This window comes from Folsomia candida, unplaced genomic scaffold, assembly GCF_002217175.1.
Source record: "Folsomia candida strain VU population unplaced genomic scaffold, ASM221717v1 Fcan01_Sc019, whole genome shotgun sequence".
Lineage (NCBI taxonomy): Eukaryota > Metazoa > Arthropoda > Collembola > Entomobryomorpha > Isotomidae > Folsomia > Folsomia candida.
The window spans coordinates 1,186,149-1,202,528 of record NW_019091211.1 but is presented as its reverse complement, the minus strand read 5'-3'; the positions used below and the strand labels follow the sequence as shown (position 1 = coordinate 1,202,528).

Here is a 16,380-nt window from a genome sequence, read left to right as displayed (position 1 = left end):
CAAATTGAAGCTTCATTCGCGTTGAGGGAGTGAAGGAGAGTGAAGCTAAGTGAGGGAATTGAGAACTTTAATCGAGTGAGTGAAGGTGAGTGAGGGAGGCCCAAATCAGAAATGAGTGGAATGAAGGGTGAAGGAGTGAAGGAGATGAAGGCTTCATCTCTTTCACACGTTCGTCTCCGGGGAAGAAGGGTGAAGGAATATAGGATAGATAATCAGTATACGTGCTGAAATTCGCGTGGCAATATTAACATTGTACCGTCTCATATTACTCCAGCCTAGTCTCACGTTGCCCCGGCCCAGTCTCACATTGCCCCAGCCCAGTCTCACATTGCCCCAATAGAATCTCACGTTGCCCCAGCCCAGTCTCACATTGCCCCAGTTGAATCCCACGTTGCCCCAGCCTAGTCTCACGTTGCCCCAATAGATGGCGCTAAAATATTGAACTTATGATGACACGAGGGACTTATTGAATGAAAGAAAGAGTGAATGAAATAGATGAGTGAGGGGAATGAGTGAAGGAGTGAAGGAGTGAAGGAGTGAAGGGAATGAAGGAGTGCGAATGAGATTTGTCAGTGAGTGAAGCCTCACTCAGCCTTCCTTCACGTGAGTGAGGGGAGTGAAGGGAATTTGACTCGAGGTGAAAATGAGTGAAGTTGAGTGAAGCGAAACTCACTTGCACAGGTATGAACACAGCCACACTTGTCGATATTGCTTCACATGGTGTAAACTCATCTGTCTATCGCCACTTTTAAGGATGGCTTTCGTGAGGTATTTCAGCTGCAGAATATTTTTTAATTCCATTTCACTCCAGAGAAGTCCCATTGTAGGAATGGAGATGACAATGCGGGCAAGTTCATACCACGTTACCATTGCAAACACGTATCGTATTAGCCCAATTAGGCTAAAATAATTACCCACAAATTGAATAATGCAACTTATAGCCTTGTATTTTTTGCATATGAACAATAAGAAATGTACTGGTGGATCCAGATTAAAAAGTGTTAGTGCTACGGAAAACAGGGTTATGACGATCCACCCAGAAGAGATGAACGCTATTAAAATACTGCCCAAAATATCGTCGCCTCTCTTAACCGAATAGTATATGTTGACCAACTTGGCGCGAAATGAAGTGTCCAATTTCAAATTACGTCGTATACATTTCCAAGGATGGAATTTATTGTACAACTTAAGAAGGCGGTTGGTTCCGTGAATAATGTCGTCCAAGTGCAGGAAGAACGTGTAGAATGCCGTCACAGTGATGCCAAGTTCCAGCGTGGCGAATAACCTGGATATCCAAAGTTTGCTTTTCATTATGACTTCATCATTTCCAAGGGAAAGGACTGTGTGGCTGATAAGAAGAGCTGTGTCCTCTTCTGGCGTGCCGTTGTGGGGGAATGGGAGATATAAATCCAGAACAGATAAGATACTCATGATAAGCAGGACGAGGGTGGGAGCCAACTTTCGAAGAAGCTTTACTCCTCGACGAGTATCAGGGAGGAGGACTAAATAACGCGTATTCATGTCCATGGTGAAAGGCCATCTGTACAGAAAAGGGTAGTGGTCTTGGTACAGATATTTGAGAAGTTGGACAGCTTGACACTGAAGAGAGGACATGTTTCCTATGGGAACTTTCCGGAATGATTTTATACTAAAATATTTGTCGACGAAGGCTAAGAAGTCCTTCTTTTAAGTAATAAATCCAATGTTCAGTTGATAGATTGAAGTTCTAAAAATGTACAAAAGTAGTCTATCGTGGCTTTACTTTTAGGGACGTAAAAGTATTACCAAGCAATAAGCATATTATTCATTACATTCGAAGGTATTTTTTTATAATAGGAACTAATAAGTTATGTATGTAGAGGGCAATTTCTAAGCAAAGGACAGTATTAAAGTTTTATGTATAACTCCCTTAAATAATTGATTATCCAAGAATTGTCTTGGCATTCGTCCATAAAAAAGCACAAGTAAGTAAATACCAAATTCCAGTATACATGCATACTTTAGTGAAATAATTATCAAATTCCCTACCTTTAAAGTTTTACGTTTAAGAATTTCAGATTTATGTACCTATGCATATCATATCAACCTTTAATTTACGGCAAACCACGGTGGCTTTTCAATATTCCATCGTTTCGATTTAAGATTTATGCAAGCTAACGAAATACTCTTGATACCTTTCATGGTATTTATGCCCTAATATAAAGCCCAGAAATCATTTATGATAAATTATTTATCCACAAATCTAAAATTGAGCAACACATTAAACTTCCCTCTACCAGTGTATTATTCATAATTTCCTTAATATGGATTACAGTATACATCACTGGACACAATTCTCTCCTCGTCGCTTTCTTGCAAAACTGGAATTGAAACTTGCTGTGGGAAAACGGAAGTAAGGTCGGACAGGGCGTCCAGCAGGTTGAAGTCCTCCAATGCTCCGTATGACCTGCAAATTCTTAATAATTAGTACAAAATTATTATCATTTTTAGAGCAAGCATTGGTATTTTCAATGTCGATGACTACAAAATTTTACACAACTTCTTAAAACTTTATACTTATGTACAGATTATAATAGGCGCACTCAAGTCAAAGTAATATTTCCCGAGCTTTCTCGGAATCCTTTATCGTTATCTCTAACTGGGCCTCCGACCAGAATAACTTGGGAAGAAGAACAAAGAGAAATTGCAGAAGGTGAAATGTGCATTAAAGTTTGAGTTCGGGCACAGTCTGTGCATCCTAGTGAGCGAGTTGAGTTTTCCTCCTCGCCACTTACTAGTAATGTAAATGATTTTTGTCACTAAAACTTCTAAGGAGGAGGCACCCTCCTTACGTGAAATGCCCCACCGTGATATTCGGCTCAATTTTTGATATGTTGTACATTTCGACGTGCCGAACAAAAAATGTATTGGTCCCTAAGCCTTAAGTGACCTGGTTCGACCGGAAATAGAGGTCAAAGGTCAGTGCACTTTTTCGCTCGAAACCCCATAAACCGTATATTTTTAGAAAGCTACGGACCTCCCCAGTCCGAATATACACCATACTTGGGTCAAAGGTCAAGCCTTGACCTGTCGAGGTCAACCCTTGGCCTGTCGAGGTCAAATATGTTATTGAGGCAAGGTAAGATTTTTGGGGAAAAGTGGGCAAAGTACATTTCTGATAGGATGACTGCACCCTTGCTGGAAAAGGGCATTATTACATAGTTGGGTAACACTAACATTTGTGTTTATTGATCTTGATTATGTGGTGTTACCCAACTATGTAATAATGCCCTTTTCCAGCAAGGGTGCAGTCATCCTATCAGAAATGTACTTTGCCCACTTTTCCCCAAAAATCTTACCTTGCCTCAATAACATATTTGACCTCGACAGGCCAAGGGTTGACCTCGACAGGTCAAGGCTTGACCTTTGACCCAAGTATGGTGTATATTCGGACTGGGGAGGTCCGTAGCTTTCTAAAAATATACGGTTTATGGGGTTTCGAGCGAAAAAGTGCACTGACCTTTGACCTCTATTTCCGGTCGAACCAGGTCACTTAAGGCTTAGGGACCAATACATTTTTTGTTCGGCACGTCGAAATGTACAACATATCAAAAATTGAGCCGAATATCACGGTGGGGCATTTCACGTAAGGAGGGTGCCTCCTCCTTTGCAGCTAATACAAAATGGATTGATTTCGTTTTGGTGGCAATAAATTCCTAAGTTTGTGCTTTACAATTTCCATTAGGCAAAAATTCCATAATAAATCTCAAAGAAAAGTATTGGACTGAAACATGTAAGTTATCATGTTTTTAGTCCAATACTTTTCTTTGAGATTTATTATGGAATTTTTGCCTAATGGAAATTCTAAAGCACAAACTTAGGAATTTATTGCCACCAAAACGAAATCAATCCATTTTGTATTAGCTGCAAATTAGAAGTTTTAGTCGGGATTGTTCTCCCTTTCTGGTTCGCGATGCCCCGTTTGGAGTTTGGGAACGGTCACTCTCAAAATCCAAAGCAACTTTTTACATGCAACTGCCTGCCTTGTTTACATGAAAATCAGCTGCTCTCTTCGCCCCGCCCCCTCCATAGAAAAAAGTCTCTCGGCACACAAGGAGACGCAACCATCGTCTCTGTCTTTTAGTTACGAGACTTTTTCAATATGAATGCCTTCTTAATCTGATCAACAGAATCTTTGTGCCTTGCGTCACGTATGTATGCACGTACATTTTATTTGGCTTTGAGTAAAGTAAATATATGACCTCGTGCAGGATTTATAATACTTCTGTGATTATCATCCAGGCGGCTCATGCAAGGTTACATACGCAAATCCAGTCATATAGACGTATTTATGTACAAATATATTTATTTATTCAACATTTTTATACAGTAACAAACTTTCCTACATATTTAAACACAACATAAATATTATATCTAACTTCGCACAGCAAAAACGCGTTCACACATCTAATTATAAATAATTAAAGCATCCAGCGTCTTCGAAAGTATGATATTTGCGACTAAAATATTAGTATCCTTTATAAATCGACCAAAAAAACACTCCCGGTACGGAAAGTCCTAAACAACCTCTCGGCAAACTTTTTACTTCCTGACGTATCATCTTTCCCTCCATTCCACCCACAATGCCGGCCCCATTACGATTAGGGGAGATCCATAAATTATGTCACGCAAGAAAGCCCTTTTTTAAGACCCCCCCACCCCTGTTGTCACGCCTTTGTCACGCTAGTCGTGACCCCTCCCCCCCTCTTGTCACGTCACGCCTGAAAATGTTGTTATACATTTTTTTAATTGTTAACATTTTTGAATCATGCAGAAAGTTGTCTTCGATCAGTTTACGTTGTTGAAACCATGAAAAATAGGGTTCGGAGGAATTTTTTAAATTGTGCAAATTGTTGGAGATTTTGTAATGTTTTAAATTGTTGCAAACTTATGACGATTTTTTGAAATTATGCAAACTTTATGGCATCATGAATTTTTTTAATTTGCAAACAATTGGATATTGTGCAAATTATTTGAAGGCTTGAACAAAATGTAGAAACCTGGTTTAAAATCTCAAAATCTGAAACTTGGTTGAAATTTTGGATGCTTTGGATCAAAGGTCTTTTTGATATTCGGATATATATCTAAATAATTGCGAAACTGTAGTTTGGTCGTAGTCGAAGAATTAAAATGTGAGTTATAGTTTGCATTAAGTTAGGCCTCCAAAACGTTATGTCACAGATCGGCCGAACCCCCCCTCCCCATATGTCACACTTTGTCACGGATCCTTGGACCCCCTCCCCCCCATCTTCAGCGTGACATAATTTATGGATCACCCCTTAAGCCTCAGGACCTCGGACAACTCCTCATTTCTTCTCGTGCAGAAAGTAACCATAATTTGCATCAAAATTCCCATCATAAGCGAATCGTAGATCAGGACTGCCGAAACAATCGCCGGCATAGCACTGGCGACGCGGACATTGCAGAAATTGGTGATAATCATTACCATTCCCATGGTTGCGATCATTAAAAATCCAAAGTTACCTTGTACCCACCGCAACAGAGAGGAGGACAGCCACAGATGTCGATACAGTTTCACATGTTGTAAACCAACCTGTTTATCGGCACTCTTAAGGATGAATTTCGTGATGTATTTTACTTGCAGACAATTTTTCAGTTCCATTTCACCCAGAGAATTCCCATTGTGAGAATGGAGACGACAATGCGGGCAAGTTCATACCATGTTAACATTGTAAACACGTATCGTACTAGCACAATTGGGATGGCGCCCAAATAATCATACAAAAATTGAATAATGTAACTTAAAGGCTTGTATTTCTTGGATGTGTACAACAATAAATGTACCAGCGGATCCAGATTGAAAAGTGTTAGTACTACAGAAGATGGGGTTATGATTATCCACCCAGAAGAGATGAACGCTATTAAAACACTGCCTAAAATATCGTCACCTCTTTTAATTGAATTGTATATGTTGACCAAGTTGGCGCGAAATGAAGTGTCCAATGTCGAATTACGCCTTATGCATTTCCAAGGATGGAATTTATTGTACAACTTGATAATACAGTTAGTTCCGTGAACAATGTCGTCCAAGTGAAGAAAGAACGTGCAGAATGCCGTCACGGTGATGCAAAGTTCCATCGTGGCGACGAACACGGATACCCACAGTTTGCTTTTCATTATGACTTCATCATTTCCAAGGGACAGGACTGTTTGATTGATAAAAAGTGCTTTGTCCTCTTCTGGCGTGCCGTTGTGGGGGAATGGAACGTATAAATCCAGAATTGATAAGATACTCATGATAAGCAGGACGAGGGTGGGAGCCAATTTTCGAAGAAGGGGCACCCCTCGACGAGTATCACGGAGGAGGACTAAAAAATGTGTCTTCTTGTCCAGGGTGAAAGGCCATTTGTACAGAAAAGGGTAGTGGTCTTGGTACAGATATTTGAGAAGTTGGATAGCTTGACACTGAAGAAAGGACATGTTTTCTACAGGGATTTTCTAGCGTGATTTTGCACCTAAACCTTTTGTCCACGAAGGTTAAGACGTACTTCTTTTATGGAGTAAATACGATGCCGAGTTGATAGATTGAAGTTCTAAAAAAATATATCAAAGTAGTCCAGCGTAGCTTTACTTTAGGTTTGTACATGTGTAGGTACGTAACAGTACATATTATTAATCATACTCTGCATTACGTTCAAAGGTATTTTTTGTAATAATACTAGTGAGTAAGGTAGAGGGCAATTTATAAGTAAAGGAAAATATTGAAGTTTTACGTACACTCTTAGAAATTGGGGTACGATTATTACCAAAATGTAAACGTACATAGACCCTACAGCCGTGGTTATGAATTTGTCACTAACTGGTTATAAATTTATTAGCTCTGGTAACAATTCAATACCAAGTCGGTGAAACTTTATAACTTGTCGGTGACAATTGTATCCACTGGAGGATAAATTCATAACTACGGCGATAGAGTCACATACGTTTACTTTTTTGTTATAATCGTAACCCAATTTCTAAGAGTGTATAACTACCTTAAATATTTGATTATCCAAGAATTGTCTAGGCACTCGTCGATAAAAAAAGTACATATAAGTATGTGAAAACTAAATTCCAGTATACATGCATACTTAGTGAAATAATTATCGAATTCCCTACCTTTTAACTTTAACTCGCGAATTTCAGATTTATGTACATGTACATATCATATCAACCTTTAATTTACGGTAAACCATAATATTCCATCAATTCGATTAGAGATTTATGTAAGTTAACGAAATACTCTTTATACCTTTTATGGTATTTGTGTCGTAAAGCCCAGATATACATAATTTATTCACAAACCTACGCATATACATAATTCTTTCTTTACATGGTCTACCCTGAAGTATGTACTATGTACATATTTATGTATGTATGTATGAATGTTCATGCGTATGTGTGCAACTGCCTGTTGGTAGTACAAATAGACACATGAAATTAAGAAATCAGTCACCCCCTCCGGTCATCCAATGAAATTTTTCCCAATTTATTCTTCCATAAAGACCTGTTAGAAACCTCTGTACCAAATTTCAGCTACCAACCAAAATTTTGAAATTTCGATGCATAATGTAAAGAATAAATATGTACATTTACATATTGATGAGTAATGCTCTATGACTAATGACTGGATTATTCCAGCTTGTGTTCAAGTGCCAATGGACTAATCCTAAGCTATAGTTTAGTTTGATGTTGGAAATAAGAAGGCAACTATCTGGGAGTATAATGGTGAAAGAAATTTGAAAATCGGAGTAAAATTGGATTTTTGGCGTGGTTTTGAATAAGTGAAAGCTGGAGTGAAAGCGATTTTTGGGCACCTTTGAGTGGGTGTGGCGGGCGCAAATGTGGCCATGGCATTAAACCACTTCAGGGTTCTTGTTCATTCATAGGACACTTAACAACATATCCAAGGGGCATCGAGATCCGGGAGTTGATAGTACACAACCTCCCCTCCTAAGAAAAACGTATCAGGTCAGTATACGTATATACAACGTTCAGCGAAAACACTTCTAAATGGGAATTCATAGTTTATTAATAAGGTCAGGATTATACATTTATGTATTGTGGGCTAAAATTCCTGGAATAATTATATTATGCTATACACATATTTAAGAAATATAATATTTAGTCCGGCCCGTTTTATCCGAAACTCTTACTTTAAAAGTAGTATGTCTATCAATTAAATATATTTACTAAAGAAGTAAATTTAATAATTACTTTATTAGTTTTCCTGGCAGTCAAATCTTATATTTTCATTGGAATTAGTTAAATTGAGATATCTTGTACCATGTACACAAATATTTATAGGTAGACCCGGCGTAATTATCTAACCTTGACGCTTGACAATCTCAAAAACCGATGTCATTCAATTTCCCTTCACGAATTTGAACTAACTGATATTTTCCAGTCTTAACGTCAACGCAGTGTAATGACGAGCTCGGCGGTGTCGATCCAGCACGTCTTTACTGGAAAATACGTGCTCGCAGTCACGACAAGGATGCATTACATCTTTATGAAATCGCACATAGTGTTCCATCCGAAGAAAGATGTTGCGAAAATGGATACGACAATGACGGCAAATGCACCCTGTTGTGTTACTCTGTAAATTACGATGTCAAAAAAGTTTTCATTATTAAGTTTTCATCATTTACTTTCATTTTAAGGCATAACGAAAATTACCATTTTTGTAGAGTTACACTGCTCTAAATGCGTCAACCAGTCAGCTTCCGTTCTAAATTGTAGTGGACAACCGTACGGACAAAAAGTCTTGTCGAGGAAATGGTCCAGTTCAACATGGCGATGCACATGTGCCATTAAAGCGAAGGTTTTATCACACGTAACGCAGGTAGGCCGAGTGGTTGCCTTGTAAACTTCGGTCTTACGTTTGCCGTTTTTGGGGATTTTCATCTTCTTACTGGAGAACTGATTCGTAGGAAAACTGAAAGGTTTCGGAGGAACAGGATGAATGTTTTTGTTGTTCAGATGACGTCGGAGATGGTGAGCTTTTGAAAACGTTACTTGGCATTTTTCACACTCATATCTTAATTTAGTTGTGGAATTAGGAACAGGTTCTGCATTCAAACCGGATTCTGACATCCGCGAATTTGTTAAACTGTCGTCATCTTCCATGGCTTCTGGTTCATAAACCGTGAGAGGATCGTAATAAGTGTCATTTTCTTCGGTCGACTCAACTTTTATGAAAAAATCGTCTTCCTCAACTTCTTCCTCTTCCTCAGGAAACTCAGTTAATTGTTCCTGACTTAACCCGGTCAAGTATTCGTCGCAATGAAAACTGTTGCTAACATCTTCGTTTGAGGATTCTACGGTGAATTGAGACAAATTAGTTTGCATTCAATTTGACAATTTCAGACGAAATTTAAGTACACGTACCATTAATTGTACTGTTTTTATTGACTTGATTAAAGAGGCCACCTCTGCTGGAGATCACAGCACGTAAACCAGTTGTAATAATATCAATTTCCGTCTTCAATTTCATTAAGGATAGGATTGTTGAGGAACACATTTTACAACAAAATATTGGAGGATGGTCCTGTGTTAGTAGAATAAGAGAAAGTTGCTCCGGATTAAGGACACATTTCACCAGAATATTCATTTCTTCAATAGAAATTGGATTGAGACCCGTCGTTTCAGAACAGATGGAACAACATTTGATCTTGTTGGAAGATACATTTTCACAGTTTGCATCACGTTTGGATAGATTTTCGCCCTGGTTTGGAAGTGAGGAGGATGAAGCTCTAGAACAATTGGACCTGTCGAGACGAACCGTGGAGCCAATTAAATCTTGTCCAGTTCTGCTAATTGATGATGTGGGTGCTTTCATCATATTTGCTTCTGCCAAAACAAAACAGCAATTAGCAAAACTCCATAAAATTGTTTACTTTCATGAATCGTTATAAAATTTAAATACAAAATACTTGTGTAAATGCCGGCCTGCTTCTTCTGTATATCCCCAGATTTCAGGACGTCTATATAAATAAATTGTTTCACGAGATGTACATCAAATGGTCAATGATCAAATCAGTCTGATAATTAAAAAAACTTATTATTTATTATTTGATAAAGTATGTATATGTACAAAAAATGACGTACTTTCACAGACGGTTATTTTCGTGCTTCGTCAACATCGGGGAATGTGAAAAATGTTCACGTATTACTTCATCATGCATATTCGTAACTCGAATGAACAAAGAAAGATGCATGCAATTCCATGTAAATTGAACGATGTTAAATTTTATGTGTAAAATTTGCATCGTAATGTACATAGCATATGCTTATAAAAAAGCTATAAATATATATGCACCATGAAGTATCGTAAATTTTAAATTTATTGTCCTACATACTTTATTTAGTATCTATAAATTTACAAGGTTTTTGATAGAAGTGTTCTAAGTTAACTACAGGCAATTTATTTAGATTTTTTAACCAGCATCACGTATATTTACGACCTTAATTTAAAGTCAGAGACATATGTAAGATATACATATTAATACTAATTATGTAAATATGTATGTGTATTTATTTACAATCTGCTAGTTAAAAAAATTACTGAAATACTGAACCACCTTTACTATATACATATTCTACAATATTCACCTTCCAGCATAATACCCCCCTAAAATGCCCTCTTTGCTCAAAACGATCTGCCAAACATGACCTTTTCTCGATTTAAACGCTCCAGTATGAAACTGGAAAAAATATTTCCACATTCTGAAAAACCTTTCACCATACTTGTCCTTAATTTTGGGCCAATTTAGCTCAAAATTGGTCCACCAAGCCTCCAAAGTTTTAGTGTAGTCATTCCCAAAATTTTGCCAATCTTCTAACACAAACAGATTTTCAATCCCTTCAATAATCTCTTTATGATAAGGGACATATCCATTGGGGAAGATGTACGTCGTCAACCAAGGTTCGGAGCACGGCGTGTGATAGTTGTCAATTCCGATTGAATGCAAGAAGAAAATTCCGTCCCGAGTTAAGCACTTGTGCACCGTGTTAAAAAACGTTTTGTGGTTGTTTTTCCCCACGTGCTCCAACATGCCGATTGAAACGATGCGGTCAAACTGTTCGTCTTTATTGTTCGTTAATAAATCCCGGTAATCAATCAGTCGAATTTCTACGGGTAAGTTGGCGCACCGTTTCCTCGCGGCGACGACCTGATCGCGCGATATTGTGATTCCTACGACGGACACGTGGTAATTTTTTGCGAGGTGGTGACACAACCCACCCCAACCACAACCCATGTCAAGAATTCGCATTCCTGGTTTCAGATTAAGCTTGGAGGCGACGAGTTCCATCTTGTTGTATTGGGCTTCAGCCAAGGTGCTGGCATTTTTCCAGTAGCCGCACGTGTAGTTCATCGATGAGTCCATGAAAGATTCGAATAAATCGTCGCCTATGTAAAAAAAAAACAATTGGACGTAACAGAAATTCAGTGGAGGTAAAATGTAACTACCTATGTGTATTGAAATAGGAAAATATGTGATGTCCATTTGTTTACGGTGCCGAAATTGTACAGAAATTGTACAGAATTTGGCCAAATTTCAATTTTCGATAATTACTCATGAGGTAAAGATGATGTACTTTTTAAGCTCATGAGGTACTTTTTCAATATTTACTCATGAGGTAAAATTTGGAGCTGACGTGAATCAGATAAGTATTGATAAATCGTAATTTCAGTGCATGAAAGGTACAATTTCGTCTGCGTAAGGTCGGTATGTCAATGGTAATAAATACATATGTAGTTGTGCAATGGCCTTAAACGTATGCTAAATAAGACCTTTCTGAGGTCATAAATTACCCAGATCGTAGTGCTTTTCACCAACTTCCCAACTCCTCGATTGACTCTGGAGATTAAAGTAGGAGCAAGACATATAATTGAGAAATCTGTTCCAGGGATGAAACCAATTTACAACAGCTAAAGCATCGCCGTGAAAGAGGTTGAATGCCATGGCGGAAATGTCCTCACATTCCCATTGTCCGTCCATGTAGCCTTCGCCGAGACCAAGGGGACCATGATTTACGATACGAGGGTAGAGCGATTTGTCCTTGACCTGAGGAAGAGTATTTTTCACGTATAAATTAATAAGAAAATACAAATTTGTGCTTCGTCAGTTGCGCATGGAACGCTATAATTTCTGATATTTCTTAAGAATTTCATAACCATTATCAAACTTTCTAGATCGAAACCAATGAGGTTATTCATAACGAATGTTCGTATCGCGACATAATTTTCGAAAAAAAAATCCAACTTAAAACCTAGCCTTGTCAATTCGCAAGTCACAAAGGAATTTACCAACCAAAACTTTATGCGACACTCGAATCATTTTTCTAAATGAGCTGCTATGAAAAATAACATTGACGTGAGTATGCCCAATATTTTTTGTAATCTTTGAATTTATGAAGTTTGCATAGTTCTTACGAATAAACTCATTACTAGTGCAGATTGAGTTGAACTAGTTTGTACAAGTATATAAATATTACTTGATATGTAATATTGATCTTTACCTGGATGTCCCATCTCCGGATTCCATTGAATTCCACTCCACTCCTTCCGAAATGGTACTGTACGTATTTTTCTACTAAATTTGGAAATAGTGTGAGGAAAAACAATTCCAATTTTCTGTACAGTTTAATTATAAATTTTATTCCTTTATACAAAATCATGTTTTGATTAATCAAAATCATGTTAATATGTATATGTATGTATAGTATAAAACTGTGACAATTTTTCTGCGCACAAAAATAACAACAGCTTAAACCAGCTCAGACTTTTTGTTGTGACTGACAATTTGCAATTATCAAGGAGCCCAGATACTATTTGTATTTGCGTAAGGTACGTTCATATTTGTAAGATATGCGTTTTCATGCGTGAATATTTATTTGTCTTTGTGCGATAAATTGAACTACTTCCGGCAATCAGAGGTTCATCAAAGATTATAGACTGGAACTTTTTTGAGTCAATTTGGTTCAATTAGACATTTATCATAACAATAGGCATATCCTTAACATGCAGACTGCAGCCACCTGAATAAATATACCTACATACACATAAATAGAGTAAGTGCTAACTTGTAATTTGATTTTTGGTCAGAGCCATATAAATGAAAGTGAGGGGACTGGACGTGGCTCAGACATCTTACGCAGTAAAGGTTAATATTGGCATGTGCTACACCTATGTAGTGTTGATGACATGCATCAATTAATATCAGCAAAGAAATCTCACAGATTTGCAATGTTGAATTATAAGGATGTAAAAACGTTATAATTAATAACCTAATTATGAGCTAATTACAACATTGAAACTCTGCAGACGGTATTTTTTGTGTACGTACATAGATATGTATGTACATATGTACATGAGGCAGAATGGATACGCGTGATATGTAAAATTTTGTGCGTATTCAGTCTAGTTTTGCAAATTGATATGCTATTTTGCACTATTTTTGGAGCACATTTTTTAAACATAAATAATTAATTGATAGATTTCAGATATTCTTGATCCATCTTCTTGTCCCTCAGCTTTATACATACGTAACAAAATTTAAAGACGTGCTTTATGGGCGTAAATTGTATTGACTTTGTATACGTAAACTTTGATATTATTGAACGAGTTGAAAACGATTAAATTCATATTATTAATTATTTGATACGTGTTGAACACATGAGTTGTGACCTTTCAAAATTGGTAGAGCTCATATTTTAACATCATTTATTTAATCCCATGTTATACATGCATACTTATTTATAATGTTATCTAGTGTGGTTTTGGATACTTGGTTATTCAAACGTCTTTTGAGGTGTGTAAATATTTGAATTATGTCTCAGTACGTACAAAACATGTGATAAATACTATTTATTAAATAGTATGGAACATTACACATAAATTTATATATTAATATAAGTAAATATCTACATATGTACAGATATTCCTTTCTACTCACATGACTTCCTGCCAAATGCCAGCTTTTTCGATTTTTCTGATTAAGAATTTCACACGGAACTTTCGATTATGAGTTGTCCTGAGTATTTAGGCATTTATGACATGCCTTTTTGACCATTTGATCGGGATTTAGATTTATTCCCAATAAGGTCAATGTTACATTAAATTTGTACTCATTTATGTACGTATAGCCAAAATAGGCCTCTAAAATGCAACTCACAATCGGAGCGTTCCAAACAGCAAAATAAGCGAACCACACTCTTCTAAACAAAAATTACCAATGACCAACGGTGTTCTCGGATCAATAAAATTATTTCCGAATAACTTAATCCGTAACGGCCTACAAGCCCAAAGTTCCCTTCGCCTGAGATTAATAGGAAATCTTTGTCCTGAAATTCCCACGGTCGCTTTCGCTGCGGCCAAAGTAAATTCCGTCGCTCGATATATTTTTACCGGTCCGATCGTAATTATCGTAAAGGCAGCAATATTATCTACCACGCCGACCGGTACAATAGCGAACTCTGGCCACGGAATATAGCTTCGCATACAAACCAAGACAAATCCCAAATAAATCCCAATTATTGCCACAGAGAAAAGCACGACGGGATATATTCTGCGGGAAAGGGCGTCATTGAAAATGACCTCAATGATCTGATGAGTCCTGAAAGTGATTATAGAAAATTGTTTCTTCCCGCCATCCACATATTCCCAGAGACAGGTTACCCCAGATAGAAGGAAGAAGCCCAGGTAGAACATTCCAAACATGAAAAATCTGACGTAGAGTTGATATTCGACAAAGAGAATTAGAAGGCGTACAGGGCAGAATCGAATTTGGTTTTCAATATCGCTACATTGTTGGTCAAAATATAAGGAAAAAATCTGGCTTGCTATGGATGCAGGGAAACATGGCATCTTGAAGAAGGTTAAAACCATCACGATTGGAACAATGAATACGTTCAGGTAAATTATGTAGAGCACGATTCTGAGGAGCTTGGCTGGGCGGAAGGGTTTCTTATCGGGGGGAAGCCCTGCAAAAAATAATTCGCAAAATTGCAAAAATTGCAAACATATTTGAGTGAAAGTCTAGGAAAAACCAGGTTCTGTCACTTCTATGCCAAATGTTCGCAAGTACTGCAAAATATTGCTTACCCAATTTGTTCTCATAGACAAGCAATGCATTAACCAAACACACCAAATCAACCGGAAGGTAAGTCCAGCTCCAGATGACACCCGTTCCCGTAAAACTAAGCGCAACAAAAAGAAAGGCTTGAACTTTCCGTAAAAGTGAGAATTTTCCCACGGTAATGATCCCAAACTGGAGGAAGCTATAGGCAGCATAGATTATCAACCATAGTCTAAATTTCCGAAGACTGAACTCTCCAATTTCCAACTTTGACAGTGTCGAGTTCCATTTAAATGGAACGCAGTCAACGAACTTACGCAATTTTAGGAACAGTTTTAACGCTGACAGGAAATGTGTGTGGTACATCTTGCATATTAACTGATGGTCAACTTGAGACTGGCGTTTAGTAGGAATTGTGATGAATCTAAATTTCACGAGGTTTAGATAACGAGACAGTGAAATACTATTTAATATGTAAAATCTATGTATGTATGTATGGTGGAACAAGCTTCGGGACGTTCCAATAATGCTACTAAATATTATAGCAAGTAGGAAACCATTTGATATGTTTGTGGACATAGTTAAACCATGTCAAAGACTGATGGCATGTGACATGATTTTGCGAATTTCTTGAGCTAAAAGATATTTCTTGGACATGATATTTCCGCGATATTTTGTACGACATAAATTTAACGAGGTTGAATCAATAATCTTTTAATCTATTTTATTAAGACATGCTGGTTTCATGAGATATTGATTTCTTAAAATTAAGGTAGACATGAAGTAAGCCGTACTTTTCACCAAATGAAGGTCAATTTTACAGAGAATGAGAATTATTAAAACGGAAGAGGACGATGACCAAAACTAAATAATTTCAACATTAATATATAATTTGCATGCATAAATATCTATGTATGTACAATAAAATTTCATTTAAATGATTCATTTAAAATGAATTTCTAGGTCTGATCCCAAACTACCAGCCAGTTTTAAATAAATTATTTCGATATTAAAGCATAATATCAAATATTTGGTACACATGGTCATCATAAATGCATATGAACTAAAACCACACCTTTTATCAAAGCAATCGCATTAATAAGCAAAAATTACATGATCCATGTAATTTGCGTTAGATTTGTACATATTATGTATGCCAGCTTATGTATGTACATATGTATATACATATTTGCGGATCTATTTATGGGATGCAGACTGACCTGAAGTGCATAATTGTACAGCAATTATCGCCCTGATT

General features: G+C 37.2%; 2 protein-coding genes across 3 annotated transcripts; both read right to left on the bottom strand.

Moving 5' to 3' along the window:
* Positions 1 to 8,046: 8,046 nt before the first annotated feature.
* LOC110857590 (zinc finger protein 771) lies at positions 8,047 to 10,173 on the bottom strand. Of its 2 annotated transcripts, XM_035858117.1 has the most exons (5): positions 10,150 to 10,173; positions 9,975 to 10,082; positions 9,430 to 9,891; positions 8,719 to 9,359; positions 8,047 to 8,638 (listed from the first exon to the last, which is right to left on the bottom strand). In XM_035858117.1, exons 3-5 carry the CDS (start codon positions 9,881 to 9,883, stop codon positions 8,429 to 8,431), a joined length of 1,305 nt encoding a protein of 434 aa, XP_035714010.1. In that variant the 5' UTR covers positions 9,884 to 9,891; positions 9,975 to 10,082; positions 10,150 to 10,173; the 3' UTR covers positions 8,047 to 8,428. The 2 variants fall into 2 exon arrangements, with proteins under 2 accessions (XP_035714010.1, XP_035714009.1); XM_035858116.1 differs by lacking the exon at positions 10,150 to 10,173 and having other exon boundaries at positions 9,975 to 10,143.
* Positions 10,174 to 10,367: 194 nt separating this feature from the next.
* On the bottom strand, positions 10,368 to 12,815 carry LOC110857853 (cyclopropane-fatty-acyl-phospholipid synthase-like). The gene is made up of 3 exons (XM_035858083.1): positions 12,565 to 12,815; positions 11,858 to 12,110; positions 10,368 to 11,452 (listed from the first exon to the last, which is right to left on the bottom strand). The coding sequence occupies exons 1-3, from the start codon at positions 12,742 to 12,744 to the stop codon at positions 10,650 to 10,652; spliced, it is 1,236 nt and encodes a 411-aa protein (XP_035713976.1). The 5' UTR covers positions 12,745 to 12,815; the 3' UTR covers positions 10,368 to 10,649.
* Between the last annotated feature and the right edge of the window lie 3,565 nt (positions 12,816 to 16,380).

Coding starts and splice junctions, on each gene's coding strand:
- LOC110857853 (XM_035858083.1), bottom strand. CDS start 12,744: ATGATTTTGATTAATCAAAACATGATTTTGTATAAAGGAATAAAATTT. Junction 12,111..12,564: donor TCCGGAGATGGGACATCCAG/GTAAAGATCAAT, acceptor ACTCTTCCTCAG/GTCAAGGACAAATCGCTCTA. Junction 11,453..11,857: donor TGAAAAGCACTACGATCTGG/GTAATTTATGAC, acceptor TTTTTTACATAG/GCGACGATTTATTCGAATCT.
- LOC110857590 (XM_035858117.1), bottom strand. CDS start 9,883: ATGATGAAAGCACCCACATCATCAATTAGCAGAACTGGACAAGATTTA. Junction 9,360..9,429: donor TAAAAACAGTACAATTAATG/GTACGTGTACTT, acceptor AATTCACCGTAG/AATCCTCAAACGAAGATGTT. Junction 8,639..8,718: donor AGTGTAACTCTACAAAAATG/GTAATTTTCGTT, acceptor CGTAATTTACAG/AGTAACACAACAGGGTGCAT.